The following is a 21709-nucleotide window of genomic DNA, read 5'->3' as shown; positions in this document are numbered from 1 at the left end:
GCGCACGTGGGTCCGGAGCCACACCGTCGTGAATAGTTGTCTTGGGTTGGGATGATTAAATGCGAGAGATAGGCCCCACTGCTGCACTTGTGGCGAGGTAGGTCATCTGATGACGCCACATGTTCAACATTTGTCATCCACTTCTTCCCGAAATTTGCGGCCCCACGTATCTTACATTAAATTAGTCACTTCAGTGTCATCTGCATGGCTTAAATGGTTTTTAAACGTTAATAATAAGTACCCCGTATATATTCCTAACTTTAATACTTGGCTTAGTGTGTTAAACCTTTAACGTAAGATTACACTACTTAATTAGATTATGACACATCTTAAATTTTTAAATGCGGTCAGTAATTATATGAAGTGCAGAAAATCAAATTTTCGTTACCCCTGGCAGCCGTTAGATATGCAACCTGCAACTGGGACTAGCTGGCCGTTTTGTAGTACAGATAGCATGCAACCAGCCTTTTTTCATAAATTTGTTACGGTTTATTGTGCAATTAACTAGTTTTTGAGCCATTGCAGCCACAACATCAGATGCAGGTATTACAACTACATTATTTTCTGGACCATGACGTTTGGGTCGTGGTGCCGACGAAGATAACAGAAAATAACACGTAAGTTGACTCAACATTTTATCCATGACACATTCATTTCGATAATTTACATTTTAGCCAGCTTAAACACATACACACATGTACACACAGTGTTGAAGTCCAAGTGGTTTCAAAGTGAATAAATATTAACTACAAACAGCATGACGATGGCAGATATCACACTTTGCCACTCGCTATCTTCCCGCCAGCAGCAGGACCCTAGCGTCTAGCTGCACAGCGTCCAGAAAATAATGTGCTAGTAACACTTGCATCTGATGATTAGCTGCAGTTGCTCGAAGACTAGTTGAAGGCGCAATAAATCGTAACAGATTCTAAAAGCGACTCCTAGCATATTGTACCTACATAACTGCCACTTTAAATCAAAGTTGTACTTAGTCATTCACAATGGATATAATGGACTCAGTTGGCGGTACGAAGAGTCCGAGTGGCCAATCAAGTGCAAAGATATATCCAGACTGAACATCGTAGGGCACTAGAGGAGTGGGTTGACGTACACATACTCCTACTGGTTAACCTTTTGCTGCTAGTCCTGAAGCAAACCACTCCAGCATCTCATGGGAGGACGCTCAAGACATTCGTCGTGAGCTTATTTATACTAATACCTGGATACCAACAACTCCCAACAGCGTGCAACACTACCTCCAGGTTTGATAATGTCTTCATTTCGACGTGGAAGTGAGTACACAATTTTCTTTAAGTATGCAACATCCAACTGAAGTCATTTATTTAGGACTAGATCCAGTAGAGTTACCAAATTGCGCGTATGTCGACTGGTAAGTTTATTTTATGTTCCAAACGGTTTCAGATACTGGCTATGGGATTAAGACGGAATGTTTTAGCGGCCAGTCAAGGTACGATACTCCGAAAGTCTACATCGATGATGTTTCGTTGAAATCTGCAGCAATTTGCGGAAGGGTTGCACTTCCGTCACGTTGGGTGATTCTCTTGAGTCGTCGTTGGTGCCGTTCTTGCAGGATCTTTTTCCGGCCGCAGCGATGTCGGAGATGTGATGTTTTACCGGATCCCTGATATTCACGGCACACTCGTGAAATGGCCGTACGGGAAAATCCGCACTTCATCGCTATCTCGGAGATGCTGTGTCTCATCGCCCGTGCGCCAACTACAGCACCATGTTCAGCTCACTTAAATCTTGATAACCTGGCATTGTAGCAGCAGTAACCGATCTAACAACTGCACCAGACACTTGTCTTATATCGGCGTTGCCGACCGCAGCGCCGTATTCTGTCTGTTTATATATCTCTGTGATTGAATCCGCATGTCTGTATCAGTTTATCTAGGGCTTCAGTATAAAACTGCACGTCTTCAGCAAGCCATACAATATGGACACTGGACAGTAGCTGACTGGAGGTTTGTCTTTTGGTCCGACGAGTCATATTTTGCCTCTTTCCAGTACGGACTGGAGATGGTTCTGTGACTTCTTTTTTTGGGGGAGAGAGGGGAAGGCGGGATGTATGATAGGTAAGTGTTTGTTCCCCAACTTCTAGATCTTCATGACGAGTATGGTATGAACTATCCCGTCTTTCAAGACGACAACTGTCGTGTCCGCGGAGCTGTACGCGTACATTCCAGTTCTGACAAAGAGTCAGGCAGCCTATCGACGTGTACGGATATGGAGACAACCTCACGAGTCCATGGACCCTGCATGTCAGCAGGAGGCTCTGTAATGGTGTGGGGCGTGTTCAGTTGGAGTGATTGGGACCTTTGATACGTCTAGATACAATTCTGACAGGTGACACTTACGTAAGCAACCTGCCTTATCACCTGCATCCATTCATGTCCATTGTGCAGTATAACAGACATGGACAATTCCAGCACCATACACGTTCGAAGTCGCTACAGAATGGCTCCAGGAACACTCTTCTGAGTTTAAACACTTCCGCTGGCCACCAGACTCCCCAGACATGAACGTTATTGAGCATATCTGGGATGCCTTGCAACGTTCTGTTCAGAAGAGATCTCCACCCTCTCGTAGTCTTACTGATTTATGGACAGCCTTCTAGGATTCATGGTGTCAGTTCCCTCGAGCACTACCTCAGACATTAGTCGAGTCCATGGCACGTCGTGTTGCGGCACTTCTGCTGCTCGCGGGGGCCCTACACAATATTAGGCAGATGTACCAGTTTCTTTGGTTCTTCAGTGTATGTGCCGCTGTGAACAGTGGCCCTTTGCAACGTACGTGACTTCAAATGTCTATTGCAAGCAATTCCATTCACAATGTTTGTTCGGAAACTTATTGAAATGGACATGAATTCACTGACGGCAGCAATTTGAGCTGCTTTAGAAACTGATTATCACTGACGAGGTGTGACATTGCCTCCAGGCGCTGTCGGCTATGACGTTTTTATGGCTACTATTATTGCGAAATGTTACATGGTTGCAGGTTGTACAGCATTCCTTGCAGACGCAATGGATAGTCTGCACTGATACACCAACAAGTAGGTCAACAAATTCATTCTGTGTTCCTCTGTACGCCCAAACACAATAAATCCTTAGAAAAGAGTTATTGAGTATTTTATTTACGTAAAAATCGAGGCCGTGAACTGCGTTGAATCTATCCGTAATGTATGTAAAACCGCAATATAGGATTCCAGAAAAATGCACTGAAAATGGCTTTCACATTAAAGTGAATCTCGTCTAGAAAATAGAATAATAATTCAGGAACTTTCCGATGTGTTGGGAAACGTTGCCAGTAGAACGTACGGACTATTGGCAGACAAGAATTTCTCTTCTTCTTTTTTCTCGAACGGTTGATGTTGCCTCCTCTGAGTTTCTGCACGACTGTAACTTTACGTGTATTATTGATGATGGACCACAATGTGATTCTGACTTGTTTGCGAACTGCAGTATAATACCGGCGAGGTCGTTAACAGTGGTCTCGTGAAAAATAATACAGAAGTTTTTGATTCCTTTCACCATTATCCATTATGACACACATAAATAAATCAGCCTTTCTAATTACTGCAGAAAAAGCCCACACCAGAAAATCTAACTTTATTTTTCTTTTCATTACCGGCCGCCGCCCTTAAGTGTTAGCATATGACTACCATGCAGAGAAAGTGGGTTCAAGTCCCGGCACTTCCAAGGGATTCTTCAGTAGCTTGAGGACTGGAATGGGATGCTCTCACCGTTTTGAGGCATTTGTGGATTAAAAAAAAAAAAAAAAAAGAGCGAAATCAGTTAGCCCGTATCTGCGCAGACGGTTCTAATACTGAGCATCTGTAACATGAATTAAGAAATTCAGCAGTTGTTTCATCCACTTATATGTGCCTGTTTTCTACATGTACTTATGAACTATCATGTATTTATAGTAGTCTTCGAATAGACCAGTTGGTACTTTGGTCATGAAGGATGTAACAAAAGAGTTTCCCATTCTTGCCGCTTACTGGCCAGCATTCAGCTTCCCTTCAGTACTTATTAAATCACTCGTGTTGTCAGATTAAACAACGTCCCACGACGTGGCGGAGGAAGTGCAGTTCGACAGCTGAGGCCTATCAGAAACACACATCTCACGTAACTTACAAGCTACAGCTAGCAAGTGTGAAACGATAGTTTTAACAGGTTATTATAGTTCGAGCTATAATTCGACAAATATAGGCATTCGCAGTCAGCTGTTTCTCACTAGCGCGCTGAAAAGAAATTCTCATAATAAAGGATAAACCAAAGTGAAAGGAATCGACCACGCACTGCCAAAAGTAAATCTTGTAGAACCAAAAAGGGGTAATAAATGTAGCAGGGAACGTCGCTTACAACGATATTCAAAATGTAAACTGGGGTCATGTGGAAATTACATTTTACTCTCTTGGAATCTGTTCGTCGGTGTTTCCTAAAAATAAGATTTCCTTCTCCATATTCGACGTCTTTGGAAGAGTAGTGAAGCCTTGGGCACTACTTGCAGCTGCTTTCCTCATCCCCCCTCCTTTTTATTGTTCGATTAGCTAGCCATGTCTACAATCCTCACAAACACAGTTTTCAACGAGATTTTTCCTTTCTCATTTGTCTCTTCCGATATAAATTTAACTGCACGGCATATAACCACATTTGCCCGATTGTGAAGATCTTTCCATGCGTCTATTGTGCGTAAGGACTGCGGTGCCATGCCGTGTTGCGAAGAGACAGCCACGAGAACACAGGTTCGCAGGCGACAGGCAAGTGAAGCGGTGACTCCTTAGGAACGACAAGGTGGATTCGCCCAGCACTCACAGAAAAATTCCTTTCCTCGCATGTGCCAGCTTACTTTGCATCAGCTCTACTGGAATGAGAAATAGCGGCCACAGTGTCGAGAGTTGACAACAAATGGGAAATCGGTGCCCAGAAGCAATGTCCTTCCACACCACACCCAAACGTTGTTGTAGATTAGAAGTTGATACAGCGGCCAGCCAGCAACAGGTGGTCCTCCGGACATGATAGTAAATTTACTCATCTTTTCTAAATGCTAGAGAAGCTGAAGTTTACTCTGCTAGCGACTGATATGCGAGCATCGAGTTGTGTGACACTCGAATTTTATCGCTGTACGTGGTGTTAATGTAGAACAGGCGGTGGCCGGACTTACCTTGTGCTGCTCTTCTTGTTGTTGCTGTTGTTGTTGTTGTTGCTGCTGCTGCTGGTGCTGGTGGTGCTGCTGGGTGAGCAGCTGCTGGCGCACCATCTGCAGCTGCATGATCATCTCGGAGAGGCGGCGCTCCTTCTCGAGAAACGTCTCGCCGGCCAGCGCCTGCGTCAGCGCCGCCGCGCCCTCCAGCACCCCCACTGGCAGACACCCGCCCCCGCCACCGCTGCAGTCGCCCGACAGCTCGTTGCTGCAACGACACACATACATTGCTGTCACTCGTCTCTGTACGTCTGCACCCAACACAGTAGTTACCTGTATCACTAAACGGCCAACCCGGTTCATGCTTCTTGGTATAAGCGGTAGTCAAATGAAAACGAAACAGATGGAAAAGTAGTAAGTAAACTGTTTATTATTTCAAAATGCTGTAGACATGTTGCCAAGGCTGCTTCGACTACGCAGCGGAAGTTTCGCTGGAAAGCCCTTACTCATCCTCCATACAGTCCCGATCTTTCCTCATGAAAGACATCCGTGGCCTCGAATTTGCATCGGACGAAGAGGTGCACGCCTGGTGCGATCATGGTTCCACAGAAATCTGCAAATATTTTTCCATGAGGGCATTGACCGCCTTGTCTCACAGCGCGATTAATAGTTATGGCGATTACTTATGAAATAATAAACAGTTTACTTACTTTTTTCTCCATTTGTCTCGTATACATTTCAACGTCCCTAATACAATCCCAGTTGCATATTGCCTGTGTAAAGGCTTCCAGGACCAACAAAAATGTAATTTTCTGTTTTTCGCATACAGTATAATTATTGCCCGAGTTTCAAAACTTTAAATGCTGTCATAATCTCATGTAAAATTGTTAACACAGAAAGATAAGTATTACGGTTAGAAATTGTGTATGTGTCGTGAGGCACTGTAACTCACGACGCGCAAATTACCCAGATTATGTTCATCCATTGTATGAGAAAGCGATCACTTTGCGACTTGCAAAAACTTTACACATAATTTCAAACCTTTTTTAAACTTTTTATCGCTTACACACTGTATGTCAAATATTCAAAACATTAACTCTTCTGTAAAGTTATCAGACGCTCGAAACTGTTTTATGCACGGAAGTTCGATTCTTGAGAGAATCGAGGGTGGGAGGTTTACAAGTAAGACCCTAACCCACACTGACAGAAATGGAAAATGCTAAAAATATGAACGCTTTGACGAAACAGTTTAACAACATCTTTTGGATATGTTGATTAAAATTTCATTCGTGTGAGAGCTTATTTGCGGTGTTTTCAGTACAGAAAAAACACACTACTACAAATGAAAAAGATGTGAGTACCTAATATCTGCTGGAACATTTCAGTATGCACAGAGAATAGGCACGCGCAGATCATCGCTTTCTTTCTGACTTTGAGGTAGGTCGAGTCATTGACGTCAGGAACATGCAAACATCACACCTACTTATCGCACGGACAGATGGCAGTAGCTCAATGATTGAAAAAAAAAAAAAAAAAAAAAAAAGGCTCTGAGCACTATGCGACTTAACTTCTGATGTCATCAGTTGCCTAGAACTTAGAACTAATTAAACCTAACTAACCTAAGGACATCACACACATCCATGCCCAAGGCAGGATTCGAACCTGCGACCGTAGCGGTCGCTCGGCTCCAGACTGTAGCGCCCAGAACCCCACGGCCACTCCGGCCGCCACCATGATTGCAGATAGAGGGGTTACGGTATGGCCTTAGGACAATAGTGTGACAAGAACAGTAGGTACAGGTCCTTACAGAAACACTAAAGCATAAAATCGTTGGATTGTTGGACTGGCGGACGGATGACAATGCCCGAAATCCTGGCAGAGGTTGCAGGCAAAGTACCACTACGATCCGTCAGGAACAGGTTACTGGGAGCTAGGTTGAAATCTCGAGAGCGTCTTTTACCGCTGACGCCGCGCCACTAGAGACTTGCATGGTGCAATGCCAGTCAACTGGGACACTGGGTGACATTCTATGATATTCAGCGATGAGTCTCGCTTCTGTATGGGGCTGTCAGATCGCCGTCAACGTGTGCGTAGACAACCTGCTGAAATGTCATGGGATCAGCGATTCTCGAGAGCCATACCCCTCTGGCTTCAGGAATCATGGTGTGGGGAGCTATTTAATATGACAACACGACTGATTTAGTAATTTTTGAAGGGAAGCTGAATGCTAGCCAGAATGCGGCAAGAATGGTAAACTCCTTTGTCACACTCTTCACGACCAAGGTACCGAACGGTATATTCGAAGCTATTATAAATACACGATAGTTCAGAACTACATACAGAAAACAGACCCATATCAGTGGACAGGGCATCTGTAAAATTTCTTAACTAATGTTTTAGGTGCTCAATATAGGCACCGTTTGTGACGCAGCAACTGTCAATGCGTGTGCCGAATTTATTGAAGTTACTGACACGAATCGCCCAGCAAGGAGCGTTAAGCAGCTCAAATGGCTCTGAGCACTATGGGACTTAACATCTGAGGTCATCAGTCCCTTAGAACTTACAACTACTTAAACCCAACTAACCTAAGGACATCACACACATCCATGCCCGAGGCAGGATTCGAACCTGCGACCGTAGCGGTCGTGCGGTTCCGGACTGAAGCGCCTAGAACCGCTCGGTCACACCGGCCGGCATATACGCAGCCTGCTTCGGAAACCGGTTCACTTGGTTGCCTATCTGCAGGCATTCAATGGCACAATACAGAGAGAATGCCACTGTTATGTGCCATTTTTCTGTACGTTTGTAGTTCTCGTGCTATCGTTCTCTGAAACGCAGAGGTTCAAAATGGTTTAAATGGCTCTGAGCACTAAGGGGCTTAACATCTGAGGTCATCAGTCCCCTAGAACTTAGAACTACTTAAACGTAACTAACCTAAGGACATCACACACATCCATGCCCGAGGCAGGATTCGAACCCGCGACCTTAGTGGTCGCGCGGTTCCAGACTGTAGCGCCTAGAACCGCTCGGCCACTCCGGCGGGCAAACGCAGAGGCATTTGTGAATAAACCTGTACTACTATTTCAAGCGTCTGGATTGCTGTACCGTCATCATTTCGTCAAAACAGATATAGACGCTGTTAAATCGCCCAGGAAATTGTTTCCATGAAGCCAATAAAAAATTTCCTTTATCCTCTTCTGCTTTTGATGATTTCGCGGTGTACTGTGGGATTACTTACATCGCTTTCCATTCCGTAAACAGACTGTTATGTGGGGAAGAGAGGCAGTTTTCGTGACGTCTTTTCTGTGGCGCATTTTTTCTTGGCCAATGTTCCTTTTCTACGCCAGTATGTCAATTACCAATAACATAAACGCAAGTAATAAGTTTATTGAGGAAAATGTGATTATGCAAGTATAGCTTTTCAGTAAATTTAGTCAAAATGAACTGTAGGGGATACGCGTATGTAAGCAATTAAAAAGACAAATATTAAATTTATGTGGTAGTAAGAAACAAGCGCAGTTGAAAGAAAAGCATTAGTTACAATACTGTAGCTGTCTCTAGAAAGGCAGTGAAAATGGAATGCGAAATAAGCTATACTCTAATCCAAGACTCTGGATTAATCTTTTCAAAAAGCGGGAAACGTTTAAAGTATTTGATAAAAGAAAGACATAAATTACAATTACGTCAACAAGGAAACTGAAAGATAACACAAAACAACGCAGTGGTCCACTAAGAATGACTGAACTGAATCACAAAATTAAAAAGAAGAAAAAGTCGTTGGTAGAAAGAATTGCCTGAACACTTGATGGTGTAAACACAGTGTCTAGATTTATTAAGAAGAATAAGAAGGTGAAAATGGAGGCTAGGTGGGTGGTAAAAATTTCCAAGTGAATTATTGTCATAAAGGTCAGGCAAGCAAGATAACGAACGAGGAGATGGTGCTTGGATCTCACAACAGAAAATTTCTGGTTCACATTCGTGTGACATTTGCCACAAGAAAGTAATGAGAAAGTTATAAGATTAATTTATGTGAGCGTAACACTAAGTTTTGTGAAGGTTAAAAGCATTGCTCGACCAGCGCTGCAAACTTTTTATCAAAATAAAAATTTATTGGCATTCTCTATTTCGGCTTTTAAGCTGTCGTCAGCAACAAATCTACTCTGACAAGCTTTTTTCTTAAAACTTAGCGTGTGTATGCGCCAACTGACAATTTAGCACAAGGACACTAGGGGACATGTCCGTCAGGAGGACATTTTTACATCGACAGTCTAAAAAAACTGTCAATCGTATAAGAATGTCAGTTTGTTCATAATGCACGCCATGAAGTTGTAGACTGTCAGTACACAAATTGCCTCCTAATACACGTGTTCGCTAATGTACATTACGCATAGGTATGCTAAATTAGAAAAGTGGTCAGTGCAGAAATTTATTGAGGCGTATGTAAGCTAGTGTCACTTGCCACAGGCTTAAAAGCCAAGACAGGGCTGAAGTGAATGGCAATGAACTTTAATTTTGGGAAAAAGAGTTTGCAGTATCGGTGGAATAACCGTTTTAAATTGAACGAATTCTTATTGGTTGTGTAATCCAGCGTAATGAAAATCATGATATTAAGACCTGAAGTAGATTTTGAAACATCTGTAATGAGCTGTTTAGAAATGGTGAAGTGCCAGTTGTTATTAATCAAGTTATATTGAATTGTTTCTCAAATTCATTCGGAATGCGAACGTGTTAGACACTATAATCGTCCGAGGCATACAAAAGAAGTTTATATTACGTGAAGCCTGTCAGTTTACTGACGATCACATCAAAGGAAGTACTCAGCATTGGCATAATGTGAACGAGATGCGAACACATCCGGAATGCTGCGTTGTCCCGCGATCATAAAACCGGCTACACAGCGCAAAATGTGGGGGTGGCGACAAAAGTGAAAACTGATGCGCCTTACCTGGGATGAAGCCGCGCGAGGACGACGAAATCAGAGAGACAGTAGGCCGGTGCAGCTGCGGGCATTCCTACGACGCGGCCGACAGATGTGTCTGGCGCGGCGGGCCCGAGTAAGTGGAGGGACACGACACAATGATCCGCCGCACAATGGGTCAGCACAATGGCGTGACGTCAGGTCATCGCGGCCTCACAAAGAGATTCCGGGCGAGATGCGCGGCCTTGGGGGACACGGGACAAGCGCGGGCGGGGGCGGATTACCGGGGGCACAGTGCCCGCCTGCCCCTCAGCTGCCTACAGCCGAGCCACCGCTGCGGCGCAACACCCCGCACTCCCCTTGTTGTCGTTCAATGCCAGACAAGCAAGGCACACGATAAATGTAACACGTTACCGTTTGTCAGAGATGCTACATCATTCAAAACGCACACAAATGTCGTTGTGTTCTTCAGTCCGATGGCTGTCTTAATGCAGCTCTGCACAGTATTCTACCCCGTGAAAGTAGTTTCATGTCTATGTAGCTAATGAACCTGACACGCAACTGAAGTATTCCTTGATGTCTCAGGATGTTTCCTATCAACCTATCCCTTATTTTAATAAAGTTTGCATACAGCACTTGTTTATCCGATTCAGTTAAATACTTCCAGGAAATACTTCCTAGCAGTCAAATTTGTGGTGAACATATCTTTTTTTCCTCTTTCATAACAGCTTTCCTTGCTGTTACCTATCTGCATTTCATATTCGCCCTACTTCTGTCATGTCAATTTTTTGCTGCCAGTACGAACAGCTCGGCTGCTACTTTTAGTAACTCATTCCCTAGTCTAATTCTCTCAGTATTATTTGATTTAATTTCTTTTATTGGTCTTACAATTCCTTTACCAGCATTAAGGAAATTGTAATTTTTCCGACAAATCTCAAATTTTGTACTCATTCTTTCTGAATTTTAATTCCCATTGCAGATCGCACTTTGGTTTCCTTTACTAACTGTTCAGTCTACGGACTGAATAACAAACTGGATAGGCTACAACCCTATCACATTCCCTTCTCAATTACTGCCTTCTTTTCACGTTGTTCGACTCTTGTAAAGGCAGTCTGGTTTCTGTAGTAGTTGTAGGCAACCTTCCGCTCCAGTATTTTATCCCCAATAGCTTCAGAATTTCAGAGTGTGTCAGGAAACATGTAAAATATTGAAACTGAGTTATGAAATATAGATGTAATTAGCTTTAGAGAATGATAGTGCTTATTTGTGTTGGGTAACGACCGGTGATCAACCACGTTAGACGACTGTGTGAATAGTAGTGTACGAGCATGAGAGATCGGTGCTTGGAAGATCGATGAGCGCAACCAGCGCTGGTGCCATATGACCAAGTTGCGGCGTTTACTCGGAGCGAATGGTCGTCTTTCTTCACTGTGGTTTGCCCCGTCATCTGATCGTAGCCTGTGCATGGTGTATTGATACGAGTCCGTCACTGTAATGTGCAATCGGAGGAAAAGAACGCAAGAGAACCAGGCAAGTCATGATTCCGGCAGTGGATGCTCACAAAATGAGATGTCAGTACAGAATCGCAGACGCTTCTATTGGACAGCAATGATGAACCATGACTCCCCCATCTCGAATGTTGCTGGAGCACAGTTACAAGTATGCCATTGCCCGCCATCCTTACAGATCGCCTGCGTTCGCTTTGCCATGGAAGCACGGGATACGCTTAATGCCTTGTCTCCCGTCTCCGTCAGCAATCTGTGCGGCTGTAGAGATCATGGTGAGCCGATTGGCAACAAATCTCTATCTGCCTCTCCTCCCCCTCTCTCTCCTCCTGCGTTTCGCCCACAACGTGTGATACGGTACAGACTTATGTTGAATGAACGCCTTAGTTGCTTTGGCGAGCGTGTGTTGGAAGACTCTGCCTATTCAGAAATGGTGGTATTCAGAACATCGACAATTAAATCTGGAAATTGTTATAAGTAATGTGCAATTATTGCATTCTAAGCTACGAATATTTTTTTCCTTTGCTGATCATTCACTTGACTTGTCTTTTTCTGAATAATTCTAAGATTCTACCTCTTGACGACTCATTATGGCGCTTGCTAGTAGCAGAGACAATCGACGTTTGCACTCTAATAGAAAATATTTGGGATGTGATTCCCAAATACATAACCAAAAACACAAAGCAATGTTAAGTTTCTCTAAATTTGACTTCCATCTTTTCAGGGAATGGCAATAATCGTTTCAGAATTAAACAGATTAGGAGTAGTTAATGACAAGAGGAAGACAGGTAAAGAAATAACCTTTGGTAAGTTCCGTCTTCTGCTCCCATAATGTGAAAACGTTGTAAACATTCTAAACACCGGAAAGTATAAACTGGTCTCCTGTTCTCTTCTGGTGGTGGGGAACCCTCAAGCTGCCTTCCATTACTCATGCACATGTCCATTTGCCAAGGAGGCATTTGTTACAGAAACTGGAAGATCGGTGTTTTACGACCACTCGACTTAAAGCAGACAGCGCGGGGCGTTTGCGGGCCAGATCTTAGCCTACTGCTGATATACGACGCTGCCTCTTGCTGGCACACTCTACAGCAGCTGTCTGCTGGTACTGCACACCTCCCTCCTCAAGTACTTCGTTTCCACTGGTTGCTCTTAAAGTCAGCTTTCCTCCACAGACCAGCAGGCTCGAGTAAACGGACCTTATCATACATACAATGCACCAAGGCGGAAGTAACGTACATGTGGGTACGAAAAGGCAGTAAAATAATACCAGCAGCTCGTCAGTAAAGCCTACAGTATAAAAAAGAGGTAAACACAATTGTGGCTTATTTCATGCTCGGGCCCTTTCTAAGTTAAGAGATACTTCTTGAGAGACGGATTTTAATATCTTTGGATTATGCTTTAGGCGAGACAAGAGACTAGTGACTATTTATAAAGCTTCTGGAAACTGACTGGCTGGGGAATAGGCCAGCAGTCAGTAGTTTGGTGCAAGGAAGTCTTGGGCTCTTTGCTATTTTAACCTCTAGAAAAAGACAATAGGCAGTAATTTTGTTTTGTGTAGACTTGTGTCCTTCTGGCTGTAGCGTTCGTCTTGGTGGTCCACTGACTGGAAGTCAAGACTCCCAACTAAGATGACGCCAAAACAAATAAATAACTATGAAATTACAGTTAAATTAATACCATTAGCTGCTGACGGGCGTTGATATACATGAACGGGTACAGTTGAAAATGTGTGCCCCGACCGGGACTCGAAGCCGGGATCTCCTACTTACATGGCAGACGCTCTATCCACCAGAGCCACCGAGGGCACAGAGGACAGAGCGACTGCAGGGATTTATCCCTCGCACGCTCCCCGTGAGACCCACATTCTCAACTTATAGTCCACACACTACATTCGTAGTGCCCCTGCCATTGTACCCATTACTAGTGGTAGACAGTCTACCAAGCCCCGTAAGTGTTCAGGCAAATCGTGTGCATCCGCACTGAAGGAGGTCATTAGCCGGTTAGCCTTAACTATATCAAGATGGCATCTACGGTTATTCACTCTGGTGTGTAGACTGTACGAATCTGGCGATATACCATCCGTCTTTCGGAAAAATAACTTCCACACAATTCCGCAGACTGCAAGAGCTGACAGTTGCGAGAATTACAGCACAATAAGCTTAAAGTTCATCCATCCAAGTTGCTGACAAGAATAATGTACAGAAGAATGGAAAACGAAATTGAGAATGTGTTAGATGACGATCAGCGTGGCTTAAGAAAAAGGTAAAGGCGCCAGAGTGGCAATTCTAACGTCACGGTGAATAATGGAAGCAAGACGAAAGAAAAATCAATACATGTTCATAGGATTTGTCGACTGGCAAAAGCGTTCGACAGCGTCAAATGGAACAAGAGGTTTGAAATCACGAGGGAAAAATGGTTCAAATGGCTCTGAGCACTATGGGACTCAACTGCTGAGGTCATTAGTCCCCTAGAACTTAGAACTAGCTAAACCTAACTAACCTAAGGACATCACAAACATCCATGCCCGAGGCAGGATTCGAACATGTACAAGAGCCAAGAGGGAATAATAAGAGAGGAAGAACAAGTACGAAGTGGCCGGGTTAAAAAGGGAGCAAATCAGGGCTGTAGCCTTCGCCTCTAGTGTTCAGTCTATACATCGAAGAACCAATGATGGATATAAAAGAAAGGTTCAAGAGTGGAGTTAAAATTCAAGGTTAAAGGATATCAATGATAAGATTCACTGATGACATAGCTATTCTCAATGGAAGTGAAGAATTACAAGATGTGTTGAATGGAATGAACAGTCTACTGAGTACATAATACGGATTGAGAGTAAATCGAAGAAACACGAAAGTAGTGAGAAGTAGCAGAAATGATAACAACGAGAAACATAACATTAGAATTGATGGTCAGGAAGTAAACGAAGTTAAGGAATTCTGCTACCTAGGCAGTAAAATAACCCGTGACGGGCGGAACAAGGAGGACATAAAAAGCGGACTGGCGCCCGGTTAAGAGGGCGTTCCTGCCGATATGTGTCTGCTAGTATCAAATACAGGCCTCAATTTAAGGAATAAATTTCTGAGAATGTATATTTGGAGCACAGTATTGTGTGGCAGTGAAACATGGACTGTGGAAAATCGAAACAGGAGATAATCGAAGCACACAAAAATGTTGAAAATTAGGTGGACTGATAAGGTAAAGAATGATGAAGTTCTGCGTAGACTCGGAGAGGAAAGGAATATATGGAAAACAGTGACAAGAAGAAGGGACGAATGACAGGACATCTGTTAAGACATCAGGGAATAACTTCCATGGTACTAGAGGGAGCTATAGAGGATAGCCGGCCGGTGTGCCCGTGCGGTTCTAGGCGCTTCAGTCTGGAACCGCGTGACCGCTACGGTCGCAGGTTCGAATCCTGCCTCGGGCATGGATGTGTGTGATGTCCTTAGGTAGGTTAGGTTTAAGTAGTTCTAAGTTCTAGGGGACTGATGACCACAGATGTTAAGTCCCATAGTGCTCAGAGTCATTTGAAGCATTTTGATAGAGGATAAAAACTGTAGATTAAGACAGAGACTGTAATACATCCAGCAAATAATTGAGAGCGTAGGTTGCATCTGCTGCTCTGAGATAAAGAGGTTGGCACAAGAGAGTAATTCGTTGTGTATCACATCAAACCAATCAAACCAGTCTTGATGACCCCCCCCCCCCCCCCAAAAAAAAGAAGAAAAAAAATGACTTCATATGAATTTTAATTTTTGAGATTTTATTGTTTTCCTTATTTTCCCACGAGGTACCATAACGGAAGTAGTACTCCTTGACTCTTGGAACCCATGACAGTAGCCGGTACGTGATATACAACAGCTCTCTTGCAGCGTCTGGCTTAGAAATTTGATGGACGTTTCCGTGACGCTCTTGTGCTTACTAAAACGCGCCGCTCTTTTTGAATCTTCTAGCACATCGATTCGTCCTCGCAGCCAATCAGGGGTTCGCGTAGTCTCTCCTCAATTTGAAATTAATTCAAAGTATGCCTCCAATTTTGTAAACCAAGTCAGCATCCGACGAAGATTTGCATGAGAAAGTAATCGTTGCTCACTTGAATGTAGCGTATGAAAGTGGAGATCTATGTCTTAGAATGATGCCACCTGATTTGTTCGACTTATGTGTTATACTTTCGGCTACGTTTTCAGCGTAAAGAAAATTAGTCACACCTGCCGCTAAGTTGCTATTTAGTGGTCTCATTCCGACGACTGATTTGGTGCAGCGCTCCAAGCCAGTTTATCATGTGCAAGACTCATCATCTTTTATAACTACTGCAACCTACATCTATGTGAAGCTGAAATTTTTAAATTTCAATGGATTTGCTCAATTGTCTTGCGACGAATATGTCAGCTATAGTTAAAATTTGCACGTCCTTACTGAGTCAAATCTTGCGATCCTCTACAATTTTATCCCCCCCCCCCCACCCCTCGGAAAACTCTCACACACTTCCCTCCATTAGCGCCAAAGAAAATAGCTAAAGATTATGTAGATAGATCGGATAACTGATGTAGAGCACTAAATGGAACTGGGGAGAAAAGAAATTTATGGCACAACTTCACTAAAAGATGTGATCGACTGATAGGACAGACCCTGAGGCATCAAGGGATCGTCAGTTTGGTAGCGGAGGGAAGTTTGGTAAGTAAAATTTTAGAGGGAGATCAAGGCTTGACTACAGTACGCAGTACAGTACGCAATTGGATGTAGGTCCCAATAGCTTTGGAGAAAGGTAGAGGCTTGATAGGCTTGTGTGGAGAGCTGCATCAAATCAGTCTTCGAACTGAAGATCACATCGTTCATTGCTATGAAAGTCCGAGAGGGGCTATATCTGTGTATACGAAAGCAGTTTGGCGACGATCCGCCAAGACGCGGAGCTTCCGCCGGTCTGAGGTTATCAGGCAGCACTTTGCTTGACCGGGAAGCCCCTATGGCTGCGCTACACGGCACTAGGGAGTCGGCCGGGACCCAAACTCACAACGAGGTTTGGTCCCGGCGCTATGCAGGCGCCCTCCTTTGGGCGCAATCTGCGCTGTCGCGTCGCGGGACAGTGCGGCGTCGCCGGTGCGCGCGCGCCCGCGCCTGAATAATGCAGCCCCGGCCGGCGCGCACAAAGCTCGCCCATAGTGGTCGCCGTGAATTATTCACCTCCCAGGGGACGCGGCGTGGCGCGGCACACTCCGCCACCGCCACACTTGTTCCCCGCCTCTTGGCGACGCCGAGAGCACAGGTGCCGCCACAACTTCTACTGTTACCTCGCGATCTCTGCGGTGGACTCAGCAGACTCTGCAAAACAAGCAGCAACTGTGGAGAGGCATCAGGCATTCAAGGAACGCGATTCGTCTTGCCGTTCTTCGCATTTTCTGAGTTGCAAAGACTGGAGCCTCAAAAAGATACGCTTAATGAAAAAATAAAATTAAAATAAAAAAATGGAAAACAGACAAGTGCGAGTAAGACTGGCGTTCTGTTTGTTCCGTAAAAACTTTATTATGTATACAGATAGTTCATCTATAGATTCTGAAAAGTGGGTTTGCGAGTATCAAAATACGACGTCTATTCGGAAAGTAAGGTCCGATCGGTCGCGAAATGGAAACTACAGTGAAAATCCACTGAAGCTTTGCATAGATGCGTTGGGCAGTGTCTCTAGCATGCCCCTCGATCGCATCACGCCGCTCTTTCAAGTTCTGAGAGCACTGTGAGCACGTAAAGATGCCTGGAAAATAGCGTCTGTCCACAAAAATGAGTGCCAGTGAGGGATTTCACCTGATTTCATGCAACCCACGCAATGTAACGGTCATGCACTTCCTTCTTCATGACAATTCTCGGCCGCACACTGCAGGGACAATGAGGACGCTCCTGCAGCGTTTTCGATGAGAAGTGTTTGATCACCCACTATACCGCCGGGACTTGGCTCCCGCTGATTTTCATTTGCTCATATGAGGCGCTGGCTATGAAGACAACATTTTGGCACAGACAACTAACTGTAGACCAGCGTAGAGAATTGGCAGAAAGCACAGTGGTCTGCCTAGTATGATGATGGTATTGGAAAGTTGATGCAGTGCTGCGGCAAAGTTTTCATTCGTAGTAGCGTCTATGTAGAGAAGTGGCTGAAAGGTACAGCTAAATGTTGCAAATAAAACATTTTCGATTTTCGCTGTGGTTTCCGTTTCGCGACCGATCGGGCCTTATTTTCCGAACAGCCCTCATGTTTGATACAAATGCCAGTCTTTTGAGTGCATTGGCTTAGAAGCTTAAATTTATCTCGCCGCCAAGGGACAGTAGAGCTTAGTATATGACATAAATTTCAACTTCGTATCTTCGCCTATTGCTGAGAAGAAGGGGTCTTAGGAAAGAGAAAAATTGCAAAAAATACTTTTTTATGTGGTATAATTACAAATTGACAATTTTCTGTTTTCTCCTTTACTTGTACTGTGAAACTTTGTCTCTTGCTAAATTTCATCATTCTAGGCCAGCGGGAAGTACGCTATAGGTTTTGAGGAGTGAGTTTGCGAGTATCAAAATGTGTGACATAAATGGACATAGCTTCTGGTTGCACTGACTTAGAAGTTTCACTTTTTTACATCACCAAGGAACCCAAGGAACCGTCGATTTTAGTTCTTGACATACGTTTCAACTTGATACCTGCATCTACCCTTGCGAGAAAGGCTTCTTAACAGACGGACGGATAACAAAGAGGGTTCCGTTTTTATCGACTGCCGTACGAAAATCTAAAAAGAGAAAAATAACGTGGGAAGAGAACATGGGACCAAACATAATAAATGTCCATCAGTGTTTTCTCACAAAACCTGTTCGTATAGCGTAACGCGCAGTGCGCTAGCTTTCGAGATCGAGGGATGTGCCAGACACTATTCTAATCTGCGCAGTGGGTTAACGATCATGGACTGATATACTGGCCCTCCTCTGTGCGGTTTTTAGGCGGGTACACATGCTCTTTTAGGCCAAGGCTGAGCTGATCCCCATCTTCCGTCTCACAGAATACGATATGGAGACAGTTAAGGCATGATAGCACACAAAACATGGTTTGCTTCGTTAACAGACACATTGGCGTACACGGCTCCTTTCGTGTACGTTGCCTTGACGACCGTGGCGTCAGGATGGTCAGACCACAGAGTTTGATGATAAAATAAAATTTGACAGATCCTGAAATAAATCGGACCCCGTACGCCTCCGTATAAACGCAACGGAAAAGAAAGAAGAAGAATACGCTCTCACAGATCGGAATATGTGCCAGAGCGGGACTCAAACCTGGGACTTACGCACCTTGTGGCCAAGTGCTCCACCACCTGAGGTATCCAAGCGCAACTGTCGACGACCCGTCCTCACAGCTGTACTTCCGCCACTATCTTTCTGCCTGCTTTCCAAACGTCACAGAAGTTCTCCGCCATGCTTAGCGGGTCTAACACTTCTTGAGGAAAGGATAGGCTATTGCGGAGAAATCGCTTAACCACAGCCTAAGAAGATAGAAGAAGAGATACTGATGAAAATAAGGCTGTGAGGGCTTGGATAGGTCAGTCGGTAGAGCACTTGCCTGCGAAAAGCAGAAGTCCCAGATTCGAGTACTGGAAAATTCATCGTGGAAGAGATTTTTTCATCTATGCACAATGGCAGCTTTCCTCAGCTGTGTGAGAGTTGTGTCCTATGTTATCTATTGCTGAATCGACTACTTTCTAACAGAAACAACCACGGAGCGCAACTTCTCCACCTTCTTACGGGCGGATCACTACCCATCAACACTCACTTATTCTCTCTCATGAGACGACACTTTTGAGAGGTTTGGAATTCAACCAGGCTTGTCATCACGCCATCACCTCTCCTCTCCTCACCGACAAAATACTAGCAAAAACAGGTTTTCCACCATCAGGAGTGGTATCTGCTACCTTCAAGTCGAGCTCCACAGCATAGACGTACGTTACCGACCACGGCTACGGAACAGCACTAGCTGTTCGTCAATCATGCACCTGCTGTTTCGAATAGGCGCCTGACTGAAAGACAACGAAAAGCTGTGTTTCAGAAATGACAGCTATAAATCTCCAAGAGCTGCTATATCAGTAATTCTTTATTTCAGTCACAGATCATCACCGACGTAGTATTTTAAAAATGGATAGGAGGGCAGCTTGTTGACATCAAACTTGCGAAACCTATTCCTGGCTGTTTCAAACAGCTTATCTCGAAAGCAATTGATAACAGAACACAGTCATTTTTTCGTTCAGAATGGTCCATACTGTAATGTCTCAGCACATATCTGTTCCTCCTGAAACACAATGTATAAGCTGGAGGAAGTAGAGTAGTTTTAGAGCCTATCTGAACCACTGATTTTTTAAATTTACCTGACAAAGCTATGTGCAAGGAACATTGTTTGTCTTGGAACGTTTCTTACTTAAGTCCCCTGAAGTATCCTTAGTATACTCGAATCATTTCCCTGTTGTTAGCACCTGGGTGGTATTCGGGTTCAAATCCACATCGATCCATTGAGGTTTTCTGTGATACCCCGGTTGATACCAGACGCCATCATCGTCAAATCCGAGCTTGCCCTTCTTTAATGATCTCAGCGTAGACGGCATACTGAAAAATAATCTTCCTGTTCCTCCCGTTACAAAGGACGAAATGGATTATTGCGGGATTTTTCAGATGTTAATGCGGTAAAAGAGAGAATAACGTTTGAAACTTGGAGATACAGAAACACGCTGAGAATTATGTGGACTAATAAGTAAGGTGAGAGAAAGATCTCTGCAGAGTCGGAAAGGAAGAGAATGTGTAGAAAAACAGTGAGTAGGAGGATAGGGTGATAGGAAACATGTTAAGGTATCAGGAAATAACTTCTGTAGGAAACTCTAGATGGAAGAAAATGGCTCTGAGCACTATAGGACTTAACGTCTGAGGTCATCAGTCCCCTAGAACTTAGAACTACTTAAACCTAACCAACCTAAGGACATCACACACATCCATGCCCGAGGCAGTATTCGAACCTGCGACCGTATCGGTCGCGCGGTTCCAGACTGTAGCGCCTAGAACCGCTCGGCCACTGCGGCCGGCTAGATGGAAGAAACTGAGGGGAAGACAGAAGTTAGATTGTGTACAGCAAATAACTGAAGGCGTTGGGCGCAAGTGCTAATCTGAGATGAAGAGGTTGCCACATAATAGGAAATATAGGCGTGCACCATCAAACCAGCCATAAACTGGCAAGAACCATAGTTCATCCATTCAGCGTCTACCTGCAAGATTAGACTTACTATATCTCTCACGGAGACGCGTAAGCAGTATTTCTTCCCGCGCTTGATACTTTAATGGAACGGAAAGATACCCTATTAAGTGATACAAAGGGGTGTACTATCTCCCGTTCACTTCGAAGTGGTTTGCAGTATTCGTAGATTGCAGATGTAAAGGTAGCGATGTGTTATCTACGAGGGAGAATGATAAAAGTTGGTTTCAGTTTGGCTTTAGTTGGCATCAGACGTCCATTGATTAAGTCATTAAATACGATGTTACAAAGCAACAATACACCGTGGTTCCGTGGTTCCATGTCTTCTTCTTCTTCACAACATGGAATGCGCTAATTGCCCGTTCCGTCTTCAATGACTTCATCTGCTCCCCGGTCACCCTACATCTCTCTTTCTTATTGCTTTATAATTTATTACATGTTCAACTAATCTGTCTTCCCTCATTCTATTGATGTGTTGTTTCCATTTTATGCATACTTGTGCTTTTTTTCTTAGGTATACAGTGTTTGTGAAGTTCTTCTTTTATAGTGTTTCGTGTTTGACTCCTGGGGGCACATCCTTTAACTTTCTTTAAAAATTTCGTTTCAGCCTATTGTATTTTTCTTTTGTCTTTCTTAGTTAATGACCAAGATACGCTTTCGTAAGTCCGGAGTAACCATTACTTTATAAATTTTAGCTTTGTAAGGAATGAGAAGGTTCTCCGGAGAATCGGCGAGGAAAGCAATATGCTTAAAACACTGACAAGAGGAAGACATCACGGAATAACTTCCATGGTGCTAGAGGGAGCTGTAGAGGGTAAAAACTATGGAGGAAAACAGACTGGAATACATGTGAAGAGGTTGGCACAT

General features: G+C 44.0%; 1 protein-coding gene across 1 annotated transcript in view; it reads right to left on the bottom strand.

The window, feature by feature from the left end:
• Window positions 1-3852: 3852 nt before the first annotated feature.
• Window positions 3853-21709, bottom strand: part of LOC124621927 (potassium/sodium hyperpolarization-activated cyclic nucleotide-gated channel 1-like) — a 47141-nt gene continuing 29284 nt past the window's right edge. The window contains exon 2 of the mRNA XM_047147433.1: window positions 3853-5434. Coding sequence (XP_047003389.1) covers window positions 5095-5434 — 340 coding nt within the window. The 3' untranslated portion in view covers window positions 3853-5094. The remainder of the gene's footprint in view (window positions 5435-21709) is intronic.

This window comes from Schistocerca americana, chromosome 7 (assembly GCF_021461395.2).
Source record: "Schistocerca americana isolate TAMUIC-IGC-003095 chromosome 7, iqSchAmer2.1, whole genome shotgun sequence".
Lineage (NCBI taxonomy): Eukaryota > Metazoa > Arthropoda > Insecta > Orthoptera > Acrididae > Schistocerca > Schistocerca americana.
This window is presented reverse-complemented; position numbering and strand designations above follow the sequence as displayed.